At 39.8% G+C, this 25,004-nt stretch overlaps 2 protein-coding genes across 2 annotated transcripts; one reads left to right on the top strand and one right to left on the bottom strand.

Annotated features, from left to right (window-relative positions):
• Window positions 1-5,396: 5,396 nt before the first annotated feature.
• Window positions 5,397-14,851, top strand: dlk1 (delta like non-canonical Notch ligand 1). The gene is made up of 6 exons (XM_088314963.1): window positions 5,397-5,604; window positions 5,882-5,959; window positions 6,070-6,127; window positions 6,376-6,506; window positions 6,889-7,030; window positions 10,443-14,851. Exons 2-6 carry the CDS (start codon window positions 5,896-5,898, stop codon window positions 11,233-11,235), a joined length of 1,188 nt encoding a protein of 395 aa, XP_088171089.1. The 5' UTR covers window positions 5,397-5,604; window positions 5,882-5,895; the 3' UTR covers window positions 11,236-14,851.
• On the bottom strand, window positions 12,322-23,392 carry dio3a (iodothyronine deiodinase 3a). Its single transcript, XM_088314977.1, has 3 exons — window positions 22,416-23,392; window positions 20,858-20,986; window positions 12,322-14,291 (listed from the first exon to the last, which is right to left on the bottom strand). The coding sequence occupies exon 1, from the start codon at window positions 23,340-23,342 to the stop codon at window positions 22,554-22,556; it is 789 nt and encodes a 262-aa protein (XP_088171103.1). The 5' UTR covers window positions 23,343-23,392; the 3' UTR covers window positions 12,322-14,291; window positions 20,858-20,986; window positions 22,416-22,553.
• Between the last annotated feature and the right edge of the window lie 1,612 nt (window positions 23,393-25,004).

A 25,004-nucleotide genomic window follows, 5' to 3' on the forward strand; every position in this document is an offset into this window, starting at 1 on the left:
GTGCAATTACACTTTATTAGATATTAGAAGGGGGATGGTGTGGCTCATTTGCGAAGAGAGGAATGCATGCGAGAGACACGCTAATAAGACAATAGGGAATTGTTTTGAATTTGGAAAAACTGCTAAAATGTCCGTTACAATACATGTCAAAAATTAATCTGCTATGCAACGGGCCATGCTAGGTGAAGCACAATATATTGGATGCCTGAAAATGTGCTGTGTTGTCGATTTAGGTGGTTAGTCTCGGACGGCAAACTGTGTTTTTTTCCCCTATGGTCAGGCATACCGCGAATAACAAAAGTGATACTGTTCCACACTCTCATGAATGATGTAGCAGTTTGTCAGGGCGCGCCGACCGACCGTGTTGGGCGTCGTTTTCAGCTGCTCAAGTGTCCTAATGGGACTCACGCTGCTGAAATGAGCAAGTGATGGCGCACTTTTATCTCCCACCTTTTCACCCAGCCAGCAATTAAATCAGCCACCTAATCCCACCAGAGGCAGGTTGCCACTAAATTCATGCACAGTATTTACACTCACGAGCCACTTTAACAGTTACACCGGCACTAATATAACGTGACCCAATACAAGTGCGACATGAAATAGAACATATTTACATTACATAGCTAGCTAGACAGCTAGCTCGCTAGCTAGCTTGCTAGCTAACTCGATAGATAGATAGATAGATAGACAGACGGACGGACGGACAGACAGACAGACAGAGCAAGAGAGGGAGAGCGAGAGGGAGAGAGAGAACAAGTGTGAGAGATAGAGCTAGCTAGCTAGTGCCACAAGAAATAGAACACATTTACATTACATAGCAAGCTAGACAGCTAGCTCGCTAGCTAGCTTGCTAGCTAACTCGATAGATAGATAGATAGACAGACAGACAGAGAGAGAGAGAGCAAGTGTGAGAGATAGATAGATATATGTAAAGAGAGGGGGAGAGAGAGAGAGAGAGAAAGTGTGAGAGATAGAGAGATAGTGCAAGATGGTGGCTCGTGTTTATTTTGCAAACAGCGGGTGCCCATGTTGGACTGAAATGATATGCAATGTGGCTGCCCTGGCTGTATTTGTTGACAGGCGAGGGATTTGTTTAATCATATCTCAGCATGCTGATGGCGCTTCTCCCCTTTCCCGTCCACGTGCTGAGAATTTCAATGGCATTTCAGACTCACTCGTTTTTACTGTGCTTTAAATAACTCATCTACGTTGGTAATCACATCTGAGTCTGTCTCTGCATGTAATTTGTTTTATTTGATATCTTCTGAGTCCACATCTAATCTTTATGAAGATTAGAAGTGAGAATCGTTTCATCGTGCCGAAGTAGAAATATCCACTCCCCGGGTCACGCACTTTCCAACGACGGGGAGATTTAACAGATATATTGTGTTTTGGAAATTGTTTCAACATTACTGCGCTGCTGGAAATCATTTAGAGTTGCCTTATCTAATCTTCCTGGGGGAAAAAAAGAGTCGTACGGTGCAGACAGAACAGTATGCATTAGACGAGTTCTGCTGTCACACAAAACAGGACGCTGGTTGGAGTTTTAATAAGACAATGTGCAATTGTTTACAGAACGTACGCAAATAACTTAGCGATGAATCAAATGCTGCTTGACCGAATCATTAAATGCTTTAATAAATCAAATGCTGCTTCTTGTTACAGTACATTTCGATCGCAGCTTGTCATGAACTTGATAGATTTGGAATATCTGACACACAAAAATAAAAGCAACATGGCTGAGGGCAATTATTGAAGATGTCCCCTCGGCCCCTCTTATTTCTTTGTTTCTTTCTTTTAAATTAGTTTAAGATTAAAAAAAAAAAACAATTGACACCTTGATTTAACATCGTACAAGTTTTTTTTTCTTTAAATTTAAATTTGTGTTTTCAATGTCTTTCAAAGATTATTGTCCTCTAGCCAAGCAAGTGCCGTTATGAATTTAAATAGTCAACACACGGGAGCCGAGACAGCAGAGGCATTTGTCTGTCTTAGCTCCTCGTCTACCTTTTTGAGAGCTGAGGACAGCAAGATTTAACTAAATAAGAACAATATGAGTGGTGTCCCTCTGGGTAGTGTCCCAGGGGCCCTATTTCTTTTGTTTTTGTTGATTTCATTCAAGATTCACCACAATATTTGACCCTTATATTTAAATCAGAGCTTTATTGCAATTTGCTTTCTTTCATTTAAGGCAGGGGTGGGCAAACTTTTTGATCGGCGGGCCTTAATGGGTTCTAAACTTTGACAGAGGGGCCGGACCAGAAGCAGATGGATGGAGTGTTTTGGTAACCTCACCCCATCGGAGAAAAAAAAATACATTTAATTTTAAATGAAAGTGAACAAAAGCATTGCAACAATATATATGTCTTTGAAAAACCACAGTATTTAGAAAATGAAACATTAACGAGGTTTATGCATTTTATTTTCTTCAAGTTCGGCGGGCTGGATCAAAACGTTTAACGGGCCGCATGTGGCCCCGGGCCGTAGTTTGCCCACACCTGGTTTAAAGGTTATTCAAAGCAAAAACCCTGTTAATTTTGAGCACAGTAGTATCGACTATCTGAAACCAAAGATCCTCAACAAACGTGCACAAAAATGTTTACAAATTGTGCCATTGTAACAGTCCTATTAACTTAAATCGGACTGCTCAGCATTCACTAAATTATTTAGTCTTGAACTTCCGCACAGACTTACACGAGGGTGTGATATGCATCTATAACATCCGAATTGCCGTGGGATAAGGCAAATAGAAAGATAGATAAAATCAGATAAACGCCAGATTAGAGCCGGGATGGTGAAAAGAAAATAAATCGATGGATGACTCCTTCACACTAATAAAGCACGCATAGGAGATTGAGAAAATGGAGACTGTAATGTGCCAGGCACCTCGTGCAGGCAACCGATTGTAATGTAACTCTCAGTCACATTGTCCCAGGAGGATGGACAATAAACGCACGAAACAAATTGAAGTGAGGGAATGCATCAAATCCCAGGTTATCCCTGTCTGCTGCATTCTTGTTCGGGAGCCTTTGTGGATTCTAGAGAGGCAAAAGCAGATTGATCTTTGGGATGTTCTATTCTTCCCTTCACAAGCAATTTGATTGGGATAAAAAAATATTGATTTGCGGCTATTTGCATTCATATGAGAGCTCCTGCTTACACTGTCTCAGTCTAGACAGCGAGGCCCACACACCCGGTGGAAGCTCTTTGCTGGATGATTCGTTTATAAAGCACTCCCTCGCTCGGTGTAAACAAAATGGAAGAAAAAAAAAAAACACACCTCAAAATCTGGCCTCGTCTTAATGCGTGTGTTGAGGATGATTCATCCCCCAAGAATGGCCACCATCGGTTAACATAACATTCATGGAAGAAAATACCGCCGTCCTTGGCAGTCCTAAGGGTGAGACTATGGACAGCAATAAGTGGACTAAAAATAGAGAGTGACATTATTATGTATGGCAGATCAGCGCTGTGTGTGCAAGCCGTTTCATTTTCACGATAGAATAAGGCAAGAGTGACCGCTGGTCTCTTTTTGGTGATTTGGGTAAGTCACAGAATGAATTTGCCTCATGCTCTGCGTTTTGCAAAGCGTGTTAATCGTTAAAAAATAAACATTTTTACAAATGTATTGTAGTGTGTCTTTGTTCTGTCATTTCTTCTTCTTTGTTTGGTGACGCTGACATCACAGATTATCATAGCAATCCTCAGATAAAATGCTGTTTCACTCTAATCCTTCAGGTGGCACGCCAAGCTCGCTTGGGAATCAATATTCATGGAGTGTCTGAGTTCCTGTTCCTGTGTTGTTCTTTGTGTTAATATCTTTCTAATGTGTATTTTATGGTTCTGTTCTTAAACAATTTTTGAAGTAATCACCAAAGAGTGTCTGAGTTCCTGTTACTGCTGACTGTCTCTCCCGCTGTTGTTTCTGTAGTAATAGCAATAGAATGTCTGGGTTCCTGTTCCAGCTGACTCATTGTTCCACTATTGTTTTATTGTAATATCTCAGTGTGTCTAAATTCTTGTACCAATTGACTTTCTGTTCCTGTTGTTTTTTAAATACTATCCATATTGTCTGATGCCTTCTTCCAGATGATGCTCTGTTCCTGTGTTGTTTATTCTGTATCATAGAATTTATATACGCGTGTTCCAGCGTACTCTCTGTTCCGCTGTTGTTTTTAATGTAATAACCGTATTGTGTCGGAATCTCTTTTCCTGTGCTGTTTTTGAACTTTTATTCTTATTGGCGGACTTCCTGTTCCTCATGACTCTCTGGTCCTGACCCTGTGTTGTTTTTGAAGTAATATTCTTGGAGTGGCTGGATTCCTGTCCCTACTCACTTATTGTTCCTGTTCCTGTATTGTTTTGGGAGTAACATCCCTAATATGTGTGACTTCATGTTCCTACTAACGTCCTGTTCCTGTATTGTTTATGAAGGAATATTCTTGCAGGGTCTGACCTGTGTTTTGTGTTTTCCTTCGTTGTTTTAAAAATAATATCCTTAGAGTGTCTGAGTTCCTGTTCATATATATTTTTGGGTGTAATGTCTCCAGCATTTCCAATTTCCCGTTTCCAGAAACTGCTTGTTCCTGTATTGTTTTCAAAGAAGATTCCTATACAGGGTCTGCGCACATCTTCCTTTCTGTTCCATTCCCTGTATTCTTTTGTTGTTTTTTTAAGTAAAATCCTGAGGGTGTCTGAGTTCCTGTTCTTACTCTCTTCATGTACCTGTTTGTGTAGTCTTTTGAGAAGGAGCCTGAGAATGTCTGAGTTCCTGTTCCTATTAACTCCCTGCGCCAGTGTTTTTTTTTTTTTTTAAAGATATACCCTTAAAAGGGTTTGGGTTTCTTTTAACTCTGTTTATTTTCCAATGTAACTTTCTTGTTCTTGGAGGAATACCGTTCGAATGTCCGTATTCCCGTTCCTGCTCACTGTCTGTAGCTGTTTTTGTGTTGTTTTTGGAGTAACACGCCAGTGTCTTACATCATGGTTCTGTTCCCTCTCCTCATCCTAAATCTCCAGTTATCAATTAAAATCAAATCCTCATACTGATCTTCATCCACAAATGACATGATCAAGAATATGTTTTTGTGTTCTGCTGGACTGCTAATTAATGAATTGAGGTTTTTTAAAATTCAGTTTCCTTGTTGGTGTCATTTATAAATTGGAATTAAACAGCACATCAGGGTAAGTAATAGATACAATCGCCTTGTACTTTTCCTGATGGTGTTTTGATTTTTGTTTTCAAATAAAATGATCACTGGGCAGTCTCATTAGGCGGTCACAGCCATCACAGCAGTGGCACTTGATTGCACATGTTCCTCAGCCCTTAGAAAACGGTGGCGGAGGGGACTCATGCTGGCTTTACGCACATTCTCCCTTTTATGAGGGAGGAGGAGCTTGTTGCACTGGGATGCTGCTCGCTGCAGCAGTCCCGTCAAAACCTCCGGGTCCTCCCCTCACCCCCTGCCCCCACCCTACCTCTCCATCTCGAGCAGCCCTGTTATCACTTCCATCTACGCGCCCTGGCTCTTGGCTCTCCCAGCCCCGACGCATCTCTCAAATATGAGTCGCATCTCCCGGGGACTGCACACCGGTGCTACATAGGTAAGATCATTTGTGTGTATATGATTTAAGGAATTTTATGGTTGAAGTGAAGCTTGAGGAGGGAAGTGGCTTATCCCTTTGTCTACAATATACGCGCGTGCTTTGTGCATGCAGACGCATTCAGGTGCGCCACTCTGATCCAAAATGATATGGTTAAAAAAAAGCGGGATTTCACTGTTAGATGAACTTTTAGGATGTCTTAATTTGTCAACTTTTAACGATAGCGATAGATTTTGCCTTTGGAAACTATTCACGTGTTAGTATTTCTTATTTGCAGGAATTTGCTCCAGAATGATCATCACGATGCATCTCACGGTCGCGCTCTTGTTTGTAGCCTTAACAGGCGTCGCCGGAGGTAATTCAATTAGACATACGTCACCTTGTCAACTCCAGCAGCTTTTTGATTCTCATTGTGTTTTACTACAGCATGAATCAAACAATGCGTCTCTCTTTTCCTCTCACAAGGTTGGGGATGCAGCTGCAACGCAGAGAACGGATTTTGTGAGAAGACTGGAAAGTGCAGGTAGTGATGTTTGTGATAAGGAAAACTCATATCCTGTGTTTTTACTACATCATTGGAGTGCTGTTTTATTTTTTTCGGATTTATCAACTGCCAAATCAGCGCTTTGTTTGTACAAACAATGGATTTACTGGCGGCCATAATCAAAGCTTCATCTCAGCACGCTGGCATTATGAGGACAAGAGCGGTGTGGGCGGTGTATTAATAGTTCAGGATTGTTCCCTTTTTTTTTTTTTTTTTTTTTCTCGCAGGTGCAAACCCGGCTGGCAGGGAGACCACTGCGAGCACTGCATCCCCTTCCCGGGCTGCCTGCATGGCTCGTGCGAGAAAGCGTGGCAGTGTGTGTGTCAACAGGGCTGGGTGGGCAGCCTCTGTGACCAAGGTGAGCCCCCATTAAGTAGCACATACACAGCAACAAGAGCAGCTTGGGGGTTAGGGTGAGTCACTCAGCCCCGGGGGACGTGGAAGAAACAGGGGGTTATTTTTAGATAGGGGGGGAAAGGTTGCTAAAGGTGACCTTAGTCATTAAAAAAGATACTTGGGAACAAATTGTCCATCATACAGTATATGATTTGGGAGTAATCACAGAAAATGTTGTGAAGGTGGCGTGGAAATAAGACAATTCAATATAACTTTATTTATATAGCAAGGACACGGGAGAGATGTTGCCAAGCGAAGGAAAGATCAGAATAAAAGAAAGAAAGAGATGTCACAGCAACAAATAGAATGCCTTTTTGTGTGTGTGTGTGTGTGTGTCACCACAGATACTCGCCAGTGCTCGTCACGGCCTTGTTCTGGGAATGCCACCTGCATTGAGACTGGCGAGGGGGGATACTTGTGCGTCTGTCCTCAAGGTTTCACCGGACCAACCTGTCAGCTGAGGAGAAACATCTGCGGCATTGATGGGTACTACAATTGTTTTTTTGTTTTTTTTTTACAAGTTGAGCTTTTGACTATTCACACAAATATAGAATTTAGTCTTAAAAATTCCCGACATGCACAGTACCCAGAAAAAAAACGTCACTCCCACAACGGCGGAAACACCCATCATCAACTAAAAAAAAAAAAACTCCACACGTATGCAGTTCGACAGCGCTTTGCGCTACACCTAAACATTGTGGGCATAAACAAGACACAGTCCACTTCAGAAAAGGTGCTTTCCTGGGATAACAATGAAGCCGTTTAGGGTTAATCCTGCGATGCAGGCTGAAATTAGATCCAGTGAAGTATTTCTTTTCCCAGATATTTTTGTAGAATTCAAAATTTGACCCACTTTGAGATTACCACTGCGCATGCTCAAGTCAAATATTTGTCACCCTATCAGATGAGAAACCTATTACTGGACTATTCTTTGCTGAGTGACAAAGAGAATTCATCTGTTTCTGCATCCTCACAGTGAGGCGTACAGCATCCATTTTGAACTCCCACTCAAATAACGAAATATGGTTTCTGATCAAGACTATTGCGGTTCCACTTGATTTGGCTCACTAAATCTTCTTCGGTGGATTATTATTCTAAATCCAAGCATGAACCTGATTGATTTTTTAATGTCATTTGACAGGGATAGAGAAGTCAAGATTGAATTTTGGAACATAGTCATTAGCCAAATGTCATTTGTCCCTTGAAGGCAACCACATTCCACGTTTAAGACACACATTGACTGGCTCAGGAACTGAATATCATAAAATTGTCAATATGGCCCCAAAATGGGACATATTGCAGAAAATTGACTTTTTTTTTAATTGCTTGTATACGAATATGTGTGTCTCTTGAGTGCCAGCTTTCCCATCAAGTGTGAAATTACATGAACAATTAATTTTTTGTGAGCTCCCCACCTCGGAAAATTGTTTTGGCGACGCAGCGCAGTAGGAGGGGGAGCAGTGGCTCATAACCATCAGACGGGACAGGCGCCCTTGCTGCTTTGAACAAAGAGGCTTATTGTTAGGGTTGTTGATACTTTCGTCTTGAAGTGCTGTAACATATGTTGTCGTGTAAATTAGCAGGCAATTAGAACACAAATTAAAACACATTTACAAGAGATGCCAGAAGATCCTTGGGATCCGTGTCAGACAGGGCAAAGTAAAAAAAAAAAAAAACAGGAAACTGTTTTTATTTGCAGCATTAGACTAATAATAAAATACATGGTGACTAATTATTAAGGATGCCTGTCATTGGTCTCCACAAACCTTAACACATAAGTCAGATGGTATGTCTGCACACTCTTTAACATGATGGCAGCTTTCCCGTGAGACCGAGCCAAGAACCACCCCCGAAAAAACAAAAAAAACAATGACAGTGCTGGTATAAGCTGAATCTTGTTATACTAAAAATTAGATGATGTGACCTTTGCTTGCATTCCAGAGCATTTTGTCTTCATTAAAACCGCTTTTTCAACAATCGATGAACACGGCACATGCAGACGAAACAATTGCAATGTGTAGGGAAGAAGCAGTATTACAGTCACATGCTTGTAGCAACGCCCCCAGTGCACTCATATGCGCTTCAGGGGAAGTGACTCGTTGATGCTACCCGAGAATTAAATGTCACGAATGCGTGGCTGCACTATAATTCCTCCAGAGTCAGAAATATGTCATTTCCTGTGGTTTTAATTCAGATCATGCATCCCGTCTCCAGGTAGATTAGTCGTTAGAGATTAGTTAAACTAATCTTTTTTGGTTTTCAGCGCAGATATATATTATTTTAAGTGAGACAGACTGCATTGTGAAATTGAAAAGGTTCCCGTTCGGGGCCCCCACGGAACCTCATCAATTGCCTTTCTGTTTATAAAAGCAGCCGATGACCAATTAGTAAGGTTTGATAGTCCTGAAGTAAAGAAAAAATAATACTAAAAATGGATTGCAGGAAGTTAATCCATCAGCATGAAATTCACAAAAGATGCAAGGTATTCCAATCAACGTTTTAATAAAAATAACAGAGGATGTAAAAGGATGTGTGTTGTAGACAGATTGACAGTCAAGGTTCATAAAGTGTCCTTACGGATGTGACAAAATGAACAAGGCTGTCGTCTTGAGTGTGAAGGCGATCAGATGAGAAATGAGACAGTTTGAAAGGTGACAGGAACCTCTGGCCTCTGCAACCTCAGGTTATTTTTAGCTAGATTCAAAATCAATAGAATCGTTCGACCTATCTACCTTTCTATATGTCCATCTACCCGTCCGTCCATCCACCGTATTGACTTATCCAAGCATCCGTCCATCCGTGTAATTTATCTATCGGAACATTTACCTAACGGGTACGAAACACACAATAAATTTGTTGTGAATCTAGTGCTACCTAGATTTTTGCGAGTGAAATTAAATAAATAAATAAAAAATAATAAGGGGTCCCAGAACACTACCCTGAGGAGCGTCATTAATTTTCTTGTGAACCAGTTTTCAGAAAGATAGATGGAGACAGGTACAGTGGTAACGAGGCTATTTTGTGTCAGATCATCAAAATCGGGCTCTCGCTTAAATATAGGACTATGATCTTTGACCCTTGATGGCATAATACCCCAACGTTAAATATGGAGGTCACATGTGTTTTCCAAAGGCTGCTACTTTCAGCGATTGTGTCAAATATTCAAAATCAATCGGGTTCTCAGTCAGATACATCGGGACGAAAACTTGAAAGAAAGGGCTCCCAGAATGCTACCAAATGCAGCTTTTATCTCAGCTCCCAGTTTTGATGAGAACTGAAACGGGTCCGAGGTGATGCTCTTATCCTCACCTATGATCAACCGAAAGAACAAGATCCTGAATAGAAGAAAGAAGCCAGATGAGGTGGCTCGGGCATCAAGTTAGGAAACCTCCGGTAGGCCCCTCTGGTGAGGCGTTCCGGGCAATGGATGGATATTCTGAGATACAGAACTATGATCCATGAAAGCCTATGAATACTCCAAGTGCAAAGTCTTTTTCACGGAAATTAAAATAAAAGGCTCCCAGGAACCTCGTGAATAATTCATTTTCAGATCCCCAATAAGAAAGCACTTTAAAATACAAAGCTGGAATATTTTGAACAGTCTTCAAGGAAATAAAAAACAAGTAACAAAAAGGACAATAGTAACAATACTCACTCACAAAATAGATAAAAAGGAAGACTAAGACTAAAACCACAGCTGAGTAAACAAATCGATCCATTTTCTAGGTTTTCTTCAAGGTTGCAGTTAACGTACAGATAACCTTTCACATTTGCACTGTCACAAAGCGTAAACCGATCCCACACTTCCTGCCTGATGTTCAGACGAATAAACGAGCAAACTGTGAGTCGGCACCTTCGTGAACCCTGTGAGCATCGTCTTCTGTGTTCTGTGCTTCAGCTCTCCTTGCCACAATGGAGGGACTTGCATCGAAACCGATGGCACCTTGGAAGCGCACGCTTCTTGCATATGCCCCCGTGGATTTTCTGGAAACTTCTGCGAGATCACGCCAGACGTCTGTCATTCCAACCCGTGTCAAAATGGCGGCAACTGCACCGACCGCGGGGCGACCTTCATTTGCTCCTGCCCAACAGGCTTCGTCGGTTTGACTTGTAACAACACCGGCTTCTCTCCATGCAGCGCCACTCCCTGCGCCAACGGGGCCACATGCGTCAGCCACCCTGACGGAAGCTTCCGCTGCGTTTGCCCCAAATGGTTTTCGGGCCGGCTGTGTTCCGTGGAGCACCGGCCAAAAGCCAAGCCCAAGCAGGCTGCCGCCAAGCCCGTGGACCACAGGGTGTTTTCGCTGACTCCGCAGCACTACTCGCTCCCTGCCCACGCCTTCCACAAGCTTCTCCAACCACCCGAGAGGGATCTGCTGAAGATCACGCTTAAAGAGACGGTGCGCCACTCCCCCGGCATGCTGTCCAGCCACGGTCAGCTGGTGTGTTTTGGCATGCTGGCGCTGCTCACCTGCCTGGTCATCCTGGCCACCACGGGCATCGTGCTGTTCGGCCGCTGTGAAGCGTGGCTGGCCAACGCCAAGTACAGCAAACTTGTGCGGCAACAGCGCGAGCACCTGCTGAAGGAGGCGGGTGAAGCGAGCCACGAGGACACTGAACATTCGGTGAACATCATCCTGCCGGAGAAGATCAGACTGAACAGCTTCGGGAGGCACTATACCTCAATCTGACCTCGGGAAGGTGTTCCGGTGAATGTAGAGCAGAAGTGGACCTTGTCCACATCAATTTGAATGTACAGTCAAGCACCAACATGGCACTGGATTGTAAGTACTTTAATGCAGGGGTTCTCAAACTTTTTGGGTCCGGGGATGCCTTACAAGGAAGAATTTTTCCAAGGACTCCCTCAGAACGCCAATTACACGTGTACAATGTGCACCCCTAAATGCCTCAGGAATCATTTGTGTTTTGAACGTTTCAACCTACTTTATACATGAGCTGCTTAAAAGAAAGGAACCAAATTCAATTGAATCGAGAGCATTAATTAGCCACGGTCCGGTGACATGCACAGCGCTCCACTAACAGCAGGGTGTGAAAAGCCCTAGCATAAAAAAAAATACAGTCAGTCTTTGCCACTTTTCCAAACAAAGTTGTGAAGTATTTTCCGGACCGCCAAGTTACAGCTTGTGGAGCCCGGGGTGTCCGGGGACCCCAGTTTGAGAACCACTGCTGTAATGTGTGACATTATGAAATATGTTACACACCAAACAGCAAAGTGTTGTGTGCAAGTTCTTTATGTGATTCATTCAATGTATGCAAACATTTTAGAATCATGCCGAATATTGTGCATTTTCCAAGTTGATTAAAGCAAAAATCTGTTGCCAAAACATTTAATACACTGCAGAGTCTAATAAGTCCAATATAAGAGCCCTATAAAAAATAATAATAATAAATAAATAAATAAAAAAGACACTTTCCAACTATAGCTCGCTCCTCTACTTTGAACTGAAACAACCAATAGCGAAAACCCCATCAAGCATTTTGGCCAGATTTACAAAAGAAAACAACAAAAAAAAACTCACAAGTTCTTTCTCGCCATGTGTGCTCACAGTTTCAATCAAAAGATGGAGCAATATATCGAAAGTATTTAAACAATTTGTATACTCGATGAACAATCAACCCCCTGCACAGAGAAACTGTGTTGGAAAAAAAAAACATTTTTAAGCCCTCAAAAAAACCCAAAAAAAACCACTAATAACAGGTAACGTTCACATGTTTTACATCTCCTGTGACATTAATGGAAAAAAAAAAAAAAGAAGCATGAAGATCGCGTGTCATTCAGGTGTGTGGAGCTTTTGCTAAAACTATTTCTACTTTAGTTTAACAGCTGTAAACAAGTTTCCACCTACGCCAAGTAGCCACCATTGCTTCTTTGGCTAGTATTGGAAACTGGCTACGTCGTACAAGTCCCGGTGCACACTGACCACAATGATTATTTGGTCCTACATTCTTTGTCAACTTTTTTTACCCGGTGCGTATGTAACATTTTCTGACAAAGTAATCACATTCTCGAAGCCATTTGGCCTCGTTGTAACTATAGCGATTCGCCCCTATCTAAGCAAACAGTATTGACTTTATATATAATCGCATCGTGAGAATAGCTAAAATCATTTTCCGTATGACCGCAGTATAGTTTGCATCCTCGTTTCGCAAACATTTAGTGCATCTGTCAACAACAGAGCTGTGTCTGCGTTTGTTCAAACGACACGCCTGCATGCTGCTTGCATCTGTGATGGGCTGAATGCGTGTGGACGGAAATTAACGTAACTTTAATTGAGTGAAAAAAGGTATTTTGAAATAAAGACAAGTTAGCGTTAAATAAACAACACCCATACTGTAGCGAGTTCTTTTTTTGCCGTAGATAAAATATTTTTGGACTTATTACCAGTCGAAAATTTGTGATTGGTTGGTGGACGATGCAGAGGCGGGACTTCCGCCGACCAGAGCAAAGGCTCCTCGACATGTGACAAGGCTAAAAATAGTTTTGTTTTCGGGCTCACACATATACTACGGAAGCACAGAACGACCCCGCTTGTGTTTGCTGTGATGTCTTATCGATCATTGACGTCGCTGACAGATGATGCAAATTATGACATTAGAGTAATAAAATAATAATAATAAAATGCTAAAAATTGAACGATTTCAATGAATCAGATCCGAGTAAAGTTTATTCAAATACATGCCTGTATATAATTACAAGACAAAGAAAATACCAAATAAGGCTAGTTAAAGACGATATGGATTCTTTTGCATTTTCAAAAATATTTTCTCAAGATGTTTAAATTTACTTGAGAAGAAGTCAATTTGACCTGCAATATAACAGGAGGCTTAAAGTTGTTTTTTTAGTGAAGCAGGTTTTCATTTTTCTTCTTTCATTGGCTCTCGTTAGCACGTGAAAACGCTCCATAACTATTTGTGACGGTACGTAAGGGATCGCCGACAGCCCGACAGAAACGTAGCTCACCAAAGATGGGTCAATTGTGATTTCCGGAGAGTGTTGTTAGAGTGCTCATATAAAAATTGAAGCGTGAAGATATTTACAAACATTAAATGCATATTCAATATTTACCCGTTCCTTAGCTTGGTAAAGAAATGTTGATAATTATTGTGAGACATCATTAACATGATCAGTGTTTGATACTCATCTTGATAGTGTACAATACAATCCAATACAACTTTATTTATATGGCGCTTTTCGCAACAGCTGGAGCTGGAACAAAGCGCTTTCAATATGGTGTAGTATAAATTAGCGGGTAATTGCGTCAAATTACTGGAGAAAATGTGTTATTTCAGAAGTGTGTATTATAACTGGTAGCACTTTGCATTCATCAGGACTCAAGAAGTTGCTTGGGTTGAAAAAGGTCAGTGACCCCCGTGTTGAGTATGGATTCAATTTCAATTGAAGCAAGTGCTTAATTATAAATATAACAAACAATGTTCATGTAAAGATAGTTATTACTCATTGTGCCTGGAAGTGTCAAATACGGCTGACTGATTGCAATTTCCCCTCTGTGGACATTTCTTGTTCTGTCTTTTCTTTTTCTGATTGTCCCCTTTCGGTGGTGAATGAAAATTACAACATCTACTCTCGTCTGTTATTGTTGAGTCTGGACCACGTTTGAAGTTTCTGACCAAGTTTAATTACTGCTTATTGCCAGCTGTGATGAGCTCCAAAATGAAGGTGGCATCAAAGCTGCAAACTGTCAAGGAAGTCACCCGCTCGCTCCTCCTGATGCAAGGGGAGAAAAAAAAAAAAAGATTTATGACTTGTAAATGAGCCGATGCTGTTTGTCATTTTGTGATTGAGTCACACATGCGCAGCATAGTGCATGGAAAAATATTCCAATTTATTAGTTGGTGAAAAATGGATTTGTTTGGGGTTGTATACACAGGCAGATGTATATGTTTTTATTCTTTTCAGAACAATCCCTCCGTCGTAATTTATTGAAGTATATATATATATATATATATATATATATATATATATATATGTATATACAATATACTTCTTTAAAAAAAATTAAATATTGTAAATGTTTAACTGAAGAGGAAACTCATACAAAAAAAAAACATGTTCCAATTTAGTACACATGTAGACATAATTAGAACAGTTATATTATTAAAATGAGTAAAAACATTCCATTCAATGTCTTGCTTTTACTGCAACTATGAGGTTCTTATCAGCCTAAAATCCATGCTGAAGCATTTTGGTTTGTTTTTATGTCCAACAATGTTTCTACAATCTGGAAGTTGTCTTCAATAAAATGCATTTAAAAAGGGGAAAAAGTGGTCATCAGCGTTTGATGAGATTTCAATCTTGACTCCGGGCTTTTAGTCCACTTATTATCACCTTGTTGCCTTATCGTGTCACTCTATCTTGGAGCTTTTCAAGCTTTCAAACAAGATTATGTTTACAAATTACATTGAGCTGCGCATCAAGATCAGATGTCAGACCAAATCCAAGACAGCTCATGCGCAAAACAGTGACATCATATTTATTTATGATTTAATTGGAATTCAAGACTCCACTCCACGCGTGGCAGACACATTGAGAGGGAGAAAATAGTCAAATCAAATTGCAGTCTGTGTCTCCCTCTGGTGGACAAACTATGCCAGCAGACGTGATAAAAATGTGAAATAAATCCTGTATGTGACTTCTTAAATCTTATGAATCTTGTTTTACTGGTTGGAAAGAACATGCAAAAATAATTTTATTATAGTGTGGGGTCTGTATAATGGGGTCGGGGGTTATGATACGTTTGAGGATACTGTGGACTTAACTGCTGCATTGAAAGCGATCTTTGCTTTAAAATGAATGAATGTTAAAAAACGTTATGGTGTAATTTCCACTACAGCCACAAGATGTCACCCATTCATAACCAGAGCTGTGAGTGCAGTCAGCGCATACCATTCTTTTTCTTTGATGAATTGATTTTATTGTATTTTATTTACGTTAGCTCTGACTGACGAAAACAATTCATCAGCGCAACCTGAATGTTTTAACTTCATGTAAATTGTCCCAATCATTTAAAGTGGGGCGAAATTAAAATAATTGACTTCGTTCTAAATTCAAACTATATCCTTTCAGTATAACCTGAAAGTTTTTATTTATTTTAAACCATACTGCATTTGATTGTTAGAACAATTTATTCTCTCTCTCTCTCTCTCTCTCTATATATATATATATATATATATAATTGTCTCGAATAAAGAATTTTCATAATTTGACATATTTTCACTCATTCATTCAGTCAATGTACGTAGCATGCACATTTTTGGAATGCGGCAGGAACCTGGAGTACTCGGAGAAACATCCATGCAAGATCTGGGAGAAGTCACAGGATAATGGATTTGAACTCATGACTTCGAAACTAAGGGCAGATGTGCAAAGGATTCATCATCCATACCATAAATTAAACAAACGTAACAATGAATTAAATGCTATTTATGTATTTGTTTTTTGTTTTGTTTTTAAATTACCTTTCACCATTAAAAAAAACAATCAAGAATTATGCATATTTCTCACAAATTAAAACTCGATGCTTTAACCCAGGGTTTTAATCTCCGGGGGGGCATGCAGATCTTCGTTGGCTGGCTTTTTGCTCACCCTTTCATTTGTACTGAATAGTTGAGGGTGGATGGTAGCCAATAAGTTAACCATTTGTCCAAAAATAAATTAATACATAAATAAATAACGAACAATAAATAAGAATAGCATTGTGGCTGACTCCAAGTTTCACAGGTCTTAAGTTAAAATCCAAGATTTACACAATAAATTAAAAAGGATTACTTACATGAAGTTTTAAGCCTACCTAATTCTTTTAATTTTGGGATCACCGCTTCAATTAATTGGTTTTCCTAACATTAAGAAGTGTGTTTACATAAAGTTAAAAAATTCTGGTTCCTCTAAATGATTTAAATCAGTTAAAGCTAAAAAAAAAATAGTCGGCTTCACGGATTACTTATTATTTATTAAGTATATTATTTATCTATATTTTTTTCAAGTTCATCCAATGTTCGATTTTTTTTTTCAGTGGTAGTATGAGGCATTCATAGAGGTCAAGAATGAGTCAACAGATAACATCGTTAACATAAGGTTTCTATTCGGTTTGGTTAAGGTTTAAAGGTACAGTGTGTAAAATGTAGAGCCATCTAGTGGTGAACTAATAGAATGCAACGATCTTAGTTTGAGGCGTGAGCTACAATTTCTCAGACAGACCACATTTGGCAAGCCACCAATTTCTTCAGCAGACATGCAAACACAATGTCATCGCCGACTTTTTGCCTTGCCTCAAGTGACAAAGTGCATCACATTTGTTACACATGAAGTAGTCACAATGTTAGGAACTACTTTCGCCAAGTTTGTCTCCATTGGGTATCCGCAGCAGAAAGATGTCGGCGTAATAACAAAAATTAACGATTACATCACCTACAATTACGTGCAAAAAAAATGAGTATGTATAGACCTTTTTTTTTTTTTGCATATTATTGAAATTAATATTTTTTTTCTTAATTTTTTTTTTAATGAATAGACTAGGAGAAATTAAAAATGTCAACCCACTGTCGCTGCACATCTGGCAATCCAATATAGAATATGTGCAGCCTACTATCTGTACTCTGCAAAACACGTCAAAGCATTTCCTCGCCCAATATACCAGACTGACCTTTGAACACGCAACTCGCACCTACAAAAAAAAAACTGTGAACCCTAGTGCTCTCTTTGGGCATTTTTTGGACCACAAAAAACATGGTGCGATTGTCATGGGAAAAAAGCAGGATTTTCTGGCCACTATATATATAGTATAATATTACAACGGAAAATAAAACAAGTGATAAAAAAGGACGCGTGGATATTTGTGAGGCCGTTTGGCATTGATAGCCCAATTCATTGACTGCACTTGTGCATTTCAGTGACAAAGACTCCCTACGCTTCGCTTTGTAGCCACAGACAAATTTGAACTACTAAGTACAGTTAAGTATTATTTTATAACACAATAAATACTATACATACAGTGATGTATGGGGACTGCTTGACAATGTCTCACATCACATCGCAGAAAAGTTGATTTTCTATCATCTGCAATTCAAATTTCCAATTGCAACACAACTTGTTGCTGACGACAGTCTTCCATCGCATGAACGCTAGTCACAGAATCCCTCACACTGCGCAACAGATGAAGCCTTTAGTACTACAAACAGCAATGAACTAACTATAAATAAAGTGTTAATTGTATCAGTTAGTCGAATAATATCTGAAAGTGAAACGAAACTATTTTTCTGGTTTCCCACATCCTGTAAGGAATGTGTCGAACTGTTAACGTGTACACAGAGAGCTTTGTGTTTGCAGGGGCCACACGTTTTCATGTGTCTACTTATGACCTCTGGAGGGGAAAGAGGGGCCCTCTCTTTCAGATGGCTCAGCTCCTTGCCGAGCGATAAAAGAAAAACAGAGCAACACATGTTAACCCTTGACCCTTTGGCATGATGGATGAGGCGCAACATGCGTGGGCCCAGCGTGCACATGGAAAGAATCCAGAGTGCTTTCCTTTGAGGGGTGCACACATGAGATCCAGTCACTATTCTTCATCTTAGGTTGGCACCCCACACTCAGCTGTCTGTTCCCAGCACCTCAAATGACTTCCAGATGAGCAGTGAAGTCAGGACACTTTACTCACACTCAGAAAGCACCAAAACCAAATTGAAACTTTGACTTCATTACCGAGGATTAAGCGCCTCAACAAAAGCCATAAAGTTTTTATCCATGTTTTGATTTTGAGTTATGTATTCATCACGTTATGTAGAGACGACATTCACTTGCAGAAAATCCAAAACAAAAACAAGTCACTTTGTTAACTTTTTGGCAAGTTAGCTAGGTAGTTAGCAAACTAGCAAAAGTTTAGTTGGGTAACGAGTAAGTAATTTAATTACAAAAAAAAAAATCAGTAATTTAGTGATCAAGTCAGTTAAATATTTGTGTCCACTCGCCAGTAAGCACGTTTGGTGGCTCGTAAGTTGAAAATGTTGATATTGTTCACTTGTCAGGAAAATGAAGATAGTGAGCAAGTCAGCCCGTAAGTCAGTGGTTTGTTATTTAGCAAACAACTTTGTTATCCAGTCAACAAATTATGTAGATAGTAACTTGTTAGCAAAAAAGTAAGCTTGTTACCTTACTATCAAATAAGGAAATTAGGTAGCTTGTTAAAAAAGAAGTAAGGAACCACGTTAGCAAGTGTCAAGGTCATTTAAAATGTTAGCAAAGGTTCTTCGTTAAAAGTGAGTAATTTAGTGTACACGGAACAATATGGTCATTCAAACAAACCTAGGTAGCTAGTCTGTAGGCAAGGCTAAAAAAGGGAGTAAATGTGTGAACAAAAGGTTAGTCGCCTACAGTAGCTCGGTAGTAAGTTAGCAAAAGGTTTAGTTGTCTAGCTAACAGTTAAGAGTAACTAGTAAGTTAGCAAACAATGTTCCTATCAATTAAGTGATAAAGGTAACCATTTAGCAAGTCAGAATAAAGTGTTAGTTAGTTAGTTAGTTAGTTAGTTAGTTAGTTAGTTAGTTAGTTAGTTAGTTAACAGGATTATTACTTTGTTTTCGTTTCATGAAAGCACAATGGAGATAAAATGTTAATCTTGGTTAGTTGTTAATAAGTTAATTAGCAAGTTAGATAGTAAGTAAGTTTACGCAAATCTAAGTCAGATAATGACTAGATAGCAAGATAGTTATGAAAATGTAGTCTAGTCTGGCTAGTTAGCGATTTTCTGATTGGGAAGATTGTTGTTTTGTTTTTTTTAGTTGTGATGTCGACAAGTTGGGGAGCGACTTATTAGTTGTCTTGGTTTAGTTTTTTTCTTATTATTAAATGATTATAAATATTTGAATTACACTACTAATAATGTATTAGTTGTAAAATGAGGTAGCCACGAGTTACAGGTATTTAGCTATCAAGTTAGTTGGTTAGCTAGCAGGATTACGCAAAACAACTTGATCTTTACTTTGTCCTTCTCATCAGAGAACACCCCAATGATTGGTGAAACGGACACACCACTCATTGTGTTTAAACGAACAAATATATCACTGGCAATTGTTTTTTTTTCTCAATTACGTTAAATGAATTAATTTTCTCTTTGGACCATTTGGTACATAATGGTAGCAATTCCATCATCTCAACCTCAAAAAATGTTACACTACCGTCCATCATCTGACGTCATCCTTCGCATCCAACACGATTATGATTTAAATTACTGAGAATAACTTGTTTTTATGACTTCTGCTGCTGAATTAAAAAAAAGAAGAAGTGACTCATTTAACTGCCTTGTTGGTGACAGATTGCACACTGTCGATTGTTGAAATTGTCACAGGAACAATATGGTCATTCAAAAAAAACACAAATCCAACACTACTCTAAACCAGAAAAATTGTAAACGCAAATTACAATTTGTGCACGATTTGATGCCATTTAATTGACATACATATTATTCTTGTGTATTTTCCTACTTTTGAAAACTATACTCAATTTGTCTATAGGATGTTTTTTTTTTCTCCGCAAAAGAATAACCTCTGGAGTGCGTGTGTGCATGTGTGTGTGTTTCTTGTGTTGTGTGTTTTTCTTTGTGCGAAATAATCAAAACTGGTATTGTATAACTGATGGTAAAAAAAATATTTTGTACTTAAGTTCATTCCAGTCAATGCTTTTTTTTTTTTTTAAATATACTACACAAAACGTACACTAGTTGCATCCATACTTCTACTTTTCCCACAATCCTTCTTTACACAAATCTCCGCATCATCTGTCATCTGCTACGTTCTTGTCAGAGCATAAACTAAACCAAAGCACTGATGTGGTTTTCATTGAGTTGGTTTCATGAAGTTGGATCATAGCTAACACTTGACGGCCGTCTGCACTAAACGACTGGGACTATATTCTGGTTTATTTGGTTGGTGTCTTTTTATGGGTTTTTGGGTGATGCAAAAAAACAGGATTGTTTTGGGGTTCATGCTTGCATTCACTGCCGCAAACTCCAAGTTTCTATTTGTATGTTGACATGTGAAGGGGCTAAAAAGCCAAAATGGATGTGAACAAACCTCAGGGGCCACATACGCGTCAAACCTCAACTGACTTGAGACCGTGCGGGAAACACAAGACAGACGCCTTGTACAGCAGGCTTATTAACATTTCATCGACGGTACTTGATGCTGATCAAGGAGGTGCTGCTGCTGGTGGAAGGGGTGGGGTGGGGGGGGGCTAATCGGTACAATAAGTCTCCAATACGTTTGTGTCAATATATTACTCACAATAATAGGATCATGTGCGATTATCCTGATTCAGTTGTAAGCGGTACAAAGGCTTAGGAGGAGGTGGCGGTGGAGAATGCGGCTTCTTGGCTGCAGATATACACTCGCAGGAATCTTCATTAGGTACTCCTGGACAGTACAGACGAGAAGCATTTACAAAGGGAACAATGCTCAGTTTTGAGGTAGATTCATTCATGTGTTTATAATTGTGGTTTGCAGTGGTATAGAAGTGCACCGTTTCATGCTGTTTCATGCATTCTGGGCAACACGTTTAACTTATTTAGAGGGGGCCAAAATATTAGGAACACACGATATCCCTTTCAGAAATAGGTTGATTTAATAAAAGGAAAGTTCAATATATATATATTTTTTTTTAGAAAGTATTGTTTTGGAATATTTACTTTGTATGTAATAAATGGTATTTATTAAAAATTATATTTTCAGAATACTGATTTTTTTTAAAGAATTCATTTTTTAAAATTGACTGAAAAACAATGCAGTTCTTTTAATGCATGCACATTATTTAAAGGCATTTGTTAAAAATGTGAATTTCCGAAAAAGTTTATTATACAACTATTTATGTCTATAGGTCTATATGTTGAAAAAATATTTATTTCAGGATATATATATATATATATATATATATATATATATATATATATATATATATATATGTATATATATAAAATTATACATATATATACATGTAAGATATGCATTAAGTATCAGCAGCAGTCACTTTGTCTTCCTATAAAAATTTGATTTCACTTGTATTTATTTGAAAATGCATATTTTAAAATTATTCATTTAATTAAATTACATAAATTTGTTTCTGAATTTTCCAATTATTTATTTATTATTCAAATGTTCAGTGATTAATACATTTGAGCATTTTCACTTTTATGGTTATCAGTTGAAATGTTTTGTCATCTTGATTGCAGATTTTTGCTTCATTTGACACATTTATAAATACTCAAGTGTGCTTCAAACAACCCCCCCACCCCAAAAAAACGATACTTATTCTTATCAACAAAAATTCTTTCACATTGTCTGTACCCCAAAAGCAGCTTGAATAAGTGCACCAGATAAAGAACATTTCCACAGGAATGCGTGCAAAGGCCTGTTTTCTCTTATAGTGCAGGAAATTGAGGATTGGTCCTTTTGTTTTCTTAGACGAGAAAAAAAACACAGAAAAATCCAAACAATACATTGTTTTGTCAGTGAAAAGTGGCATGTGATTAGAAACAGCAGCTTGTCAGCAATAAAAAGAAAACTGCTATTAAAAACAAGAACGAGCAACATTGTGTAGAGGTAGATGAAGACATTTTATTGTATGAAAAAATATACGCATAAAAGCACACACACACAAACACACAGTCTATATGTACAATAAAAAGTGATATGGACAAGAGAGCAGCAATCGAAGCTCCTCGGGATCTCATACATCAGTACCGGTTCTCCGGACGTATGCCGTTTCAGAACCGAACTTCACAACAATACCGAGGAGCGCATGCAGTGACGCGCACTTGTCCACATCGCAAGTCAAACGCAAACTAACCTCTTTTTTTGCAGGTATATCCAAAAACGGCGAGGAGGGAGGCTCATACACAAACAAAATACGATAGTGGGATTTAAGGGGAGTTTTCTACCCAAAATGTGCAGCATTTCAGTTGTTTTCTAGCAGCTCTACATGCGTCTACACGTGAATGACCAAACTGCTGCCTCGCACCAGCTTCTCCCGGTACCGCTGCAGCCAGTCTCTGAGCTCCGAGATCCGGTAGCCCTCGGGTCCCCTGCCTCCCTGGTAAACGATCTTGCCCTCCTGCAGGATGTACAGTCTGTCGAAGTAAGCGCCGTAGGCGGCGTTGCAGGGGTTCTCCATGCCGTCGACCACCACCGGGCACCCGGGCGCCTCCGAGCGCATGAGTTGCGCCGCGTGGAGCCGGTCCTCCAGGCAGCGGTGCTTGGGGATCTGATAGGGCGCGTCGGTGCTGATCCAGCCGTCCGTGGGGTGCGCCTCCTCGATGTACACCAGCACCGAGTCGGCGATGTCGGCGTGGTCCAGCACCAGCCCCTGGAACGCCTTGAGGCGCGCCATGAAGGGCGGTCATGTGCAGCTGCCGAAGTTGAGGATGAGCGGTCTCCTCTCGCGGGCGAAGTCCAGAATGCGCCCGCGCCGCTCGTCCTCCAGCCGCACCACCTCCGTGTTGGGCGCGCCGCGGCCGAGGTGCGCCGCCTTGAGGAGGTCCAGCTTGTGTCCGTGCCACACCGCCTTGAGGGAGTCAAGAGTGAAGAAGCGGTTGGAGTCGGAGATGCACAGAGGAGGGTCCATGGCGTCGCTCTCTTCCCGCTCCTTCATCCGGAGGAAAAACCTCCTCCGGATGCACAGAAAGTCGAGGAGCCAGAACATGAGCGCGGCCAGCAGGAAGCGGGGCAAAAGCACCAGGCACACCAGCGCATTCTTGACGGCCTTCATGGTGTTCATCGTGCGCCCACCCCCCCACCGACCCCCCTAAAAAATGTGTGCCGGCTTCAAGTTGGGTGACTTGCAACTTCTCCTCTTTTTATAGCAGCCACAGGTCTCAATGATGCACACCCCGCCTCCTGCACAGCGGGGCCGAGGCCTCACATGGCGGGGATTACCTTCTGTCAACTCCGTCGCTTTGAGCCGCTGCCAGACAACGTGCAGGCAAATGATGAGACCCCTCAAAGTGAAAAGTCCCCAAAAAACGGATCCAGTCGTGCATCACGTGTGACATCAACCTCAAAGGCGACATCTCATCGAGACAACATTGTTACTTGCAGGCTGCGACAATCAACACGATGGGTTAAGTCGGGTAAAGTCAGTTGCACATCATTGATCCCTCCCAGCAGAGACAATACTTGCAATTATGCCTCATTACACGGCTTGACAATATTTCAAGAAACGATGGAATGGACATCTGTAGCAGAGATGGGTAACTTAAATGGGGCAACAATTTCTGTCAGTACAACATGGGGGGGGGGGGGCACACATATCGTATCACACACTCCCTAACCAGACATTTTAAATACACACAAAATATGAGCATATGTCTGTTTTTAGAGTGAACCAATTTACATAACTGTGCCTTCATGAATTTATGCTCAATGCAGGTTCTAGCCTTCAACAAATTAGGCTTTGAACAATCCAAAAGAACCAAAGTATGTTTTTTCTCAGTGGAAAGGGTTCTCTTGCATACAAAGTACCATTCAAGGACAGCACAAAACTGCTGAACAACATTAAGTAAAAGAACTCGTTTTGTACTGTTTTTCACCCAAAAATAATTAAAAAAAAATCAATTTACTCAAAATCTTTAACATTATTCAGGTATTGTGTTTTTTTTCTGCATTTTAGGGCTGTATCTGACCTGGTGCAAGTGCAACTAAGCAATGTCTCCTATCAAGTATTGAATGATCATATTACAGCTCAAAACTATAAAGTATAGAGGAGAATAGCGACTCGGCTGGCCAGCGAAAAGCGAAAACGCATTTAATTGATGGCCATTGAAATACAGTAACATTTGTTTTTGTAAACCTTAAAAATTATTAGAAAAAAAATACTCTTATAAACTTCCTATATGCATCCCTGCCACCCAACCAATAAAAAATAAAAATCCTCAATAAGTGAGAAAGAAAAAAAATAAATGTGAGTGTAGAGGTGAATAATCTGCATATTAATAAAAAAATTTAAATTAAATTAATTAAATTTTAAAATTAATTAAAAAAAGGCTAAGAGTAGGTAATGCAACAAAAAAATTGCCATTTTGGAAAATATTGTGAAAATGTGTCATGATGAAATGATGAGAATACATTTTCGCATAAAGGTTAAAGAAATGCCTTTAAAATCTACACTTGTGCTTTTAACATTACACACCCTCAGGGTATGTAAACTTATGAGAACAACGCATGAAAAAATACAAACGGCAAATGCTGAAATATACTAGCCTACACAATCACAAAGTAAAATAAAAAAAAAAAAAAGTGAAAGTAATTGAATCCAAATGTTTCGTACAATTATGAAATGGAATTTCAATGTAAAACAACGCGTCATTAAAAGGAAGCCTGGCTGTAACGACATGTTTGCTTTAACTTGTTCGTAACATTTTCAAAAATAATTTTCAGTTTC

This window comes from Idiotropiscis lumnitzeri, chromosome 1 (genome assembly GCF_059441095.1).
Source record: "Idiotropiscis lumnitzeri isolate Australia: NSW breed Sydney's pygmy pipehorse chromosome 1, RoL_Ilum_1.0, whole genome shotgun sequence".
In the NCBI taxonomy this organism is placed as follows: Eukaryota; Metazoa; Chordata; class Actinopteri; order Syngnathiformes; family Syngnathidae; genus Idiotropiscis; species Idiotropiscis lumnitzeri.

Excerpts from the sequence above, each read along its gene's own strand:
- dlk1 (XM_088314963.1), top strand. The coding sequence starts at position 5,896 with ATGATCATCACGATGCATCTCACGGTCGCGCTCTTGTTTGTAGCCTTA. Across the intron at positions 5,960-6,069 it reads CTTAACAGGCGTCGCCGGAG|GTTGGGGATGCAGCTGCAAC; the intron begins GTAATTCAATTA and ends TCCTCTCACAAG. Across the intron at positions 6,507-6,888 it reads GGGCAGCCTCTGTGACCAAG|ATACTCGCCAGTGCTCGTCA; the intron begins GTGAGCCCCCAT and ends GTGTCACCACAG.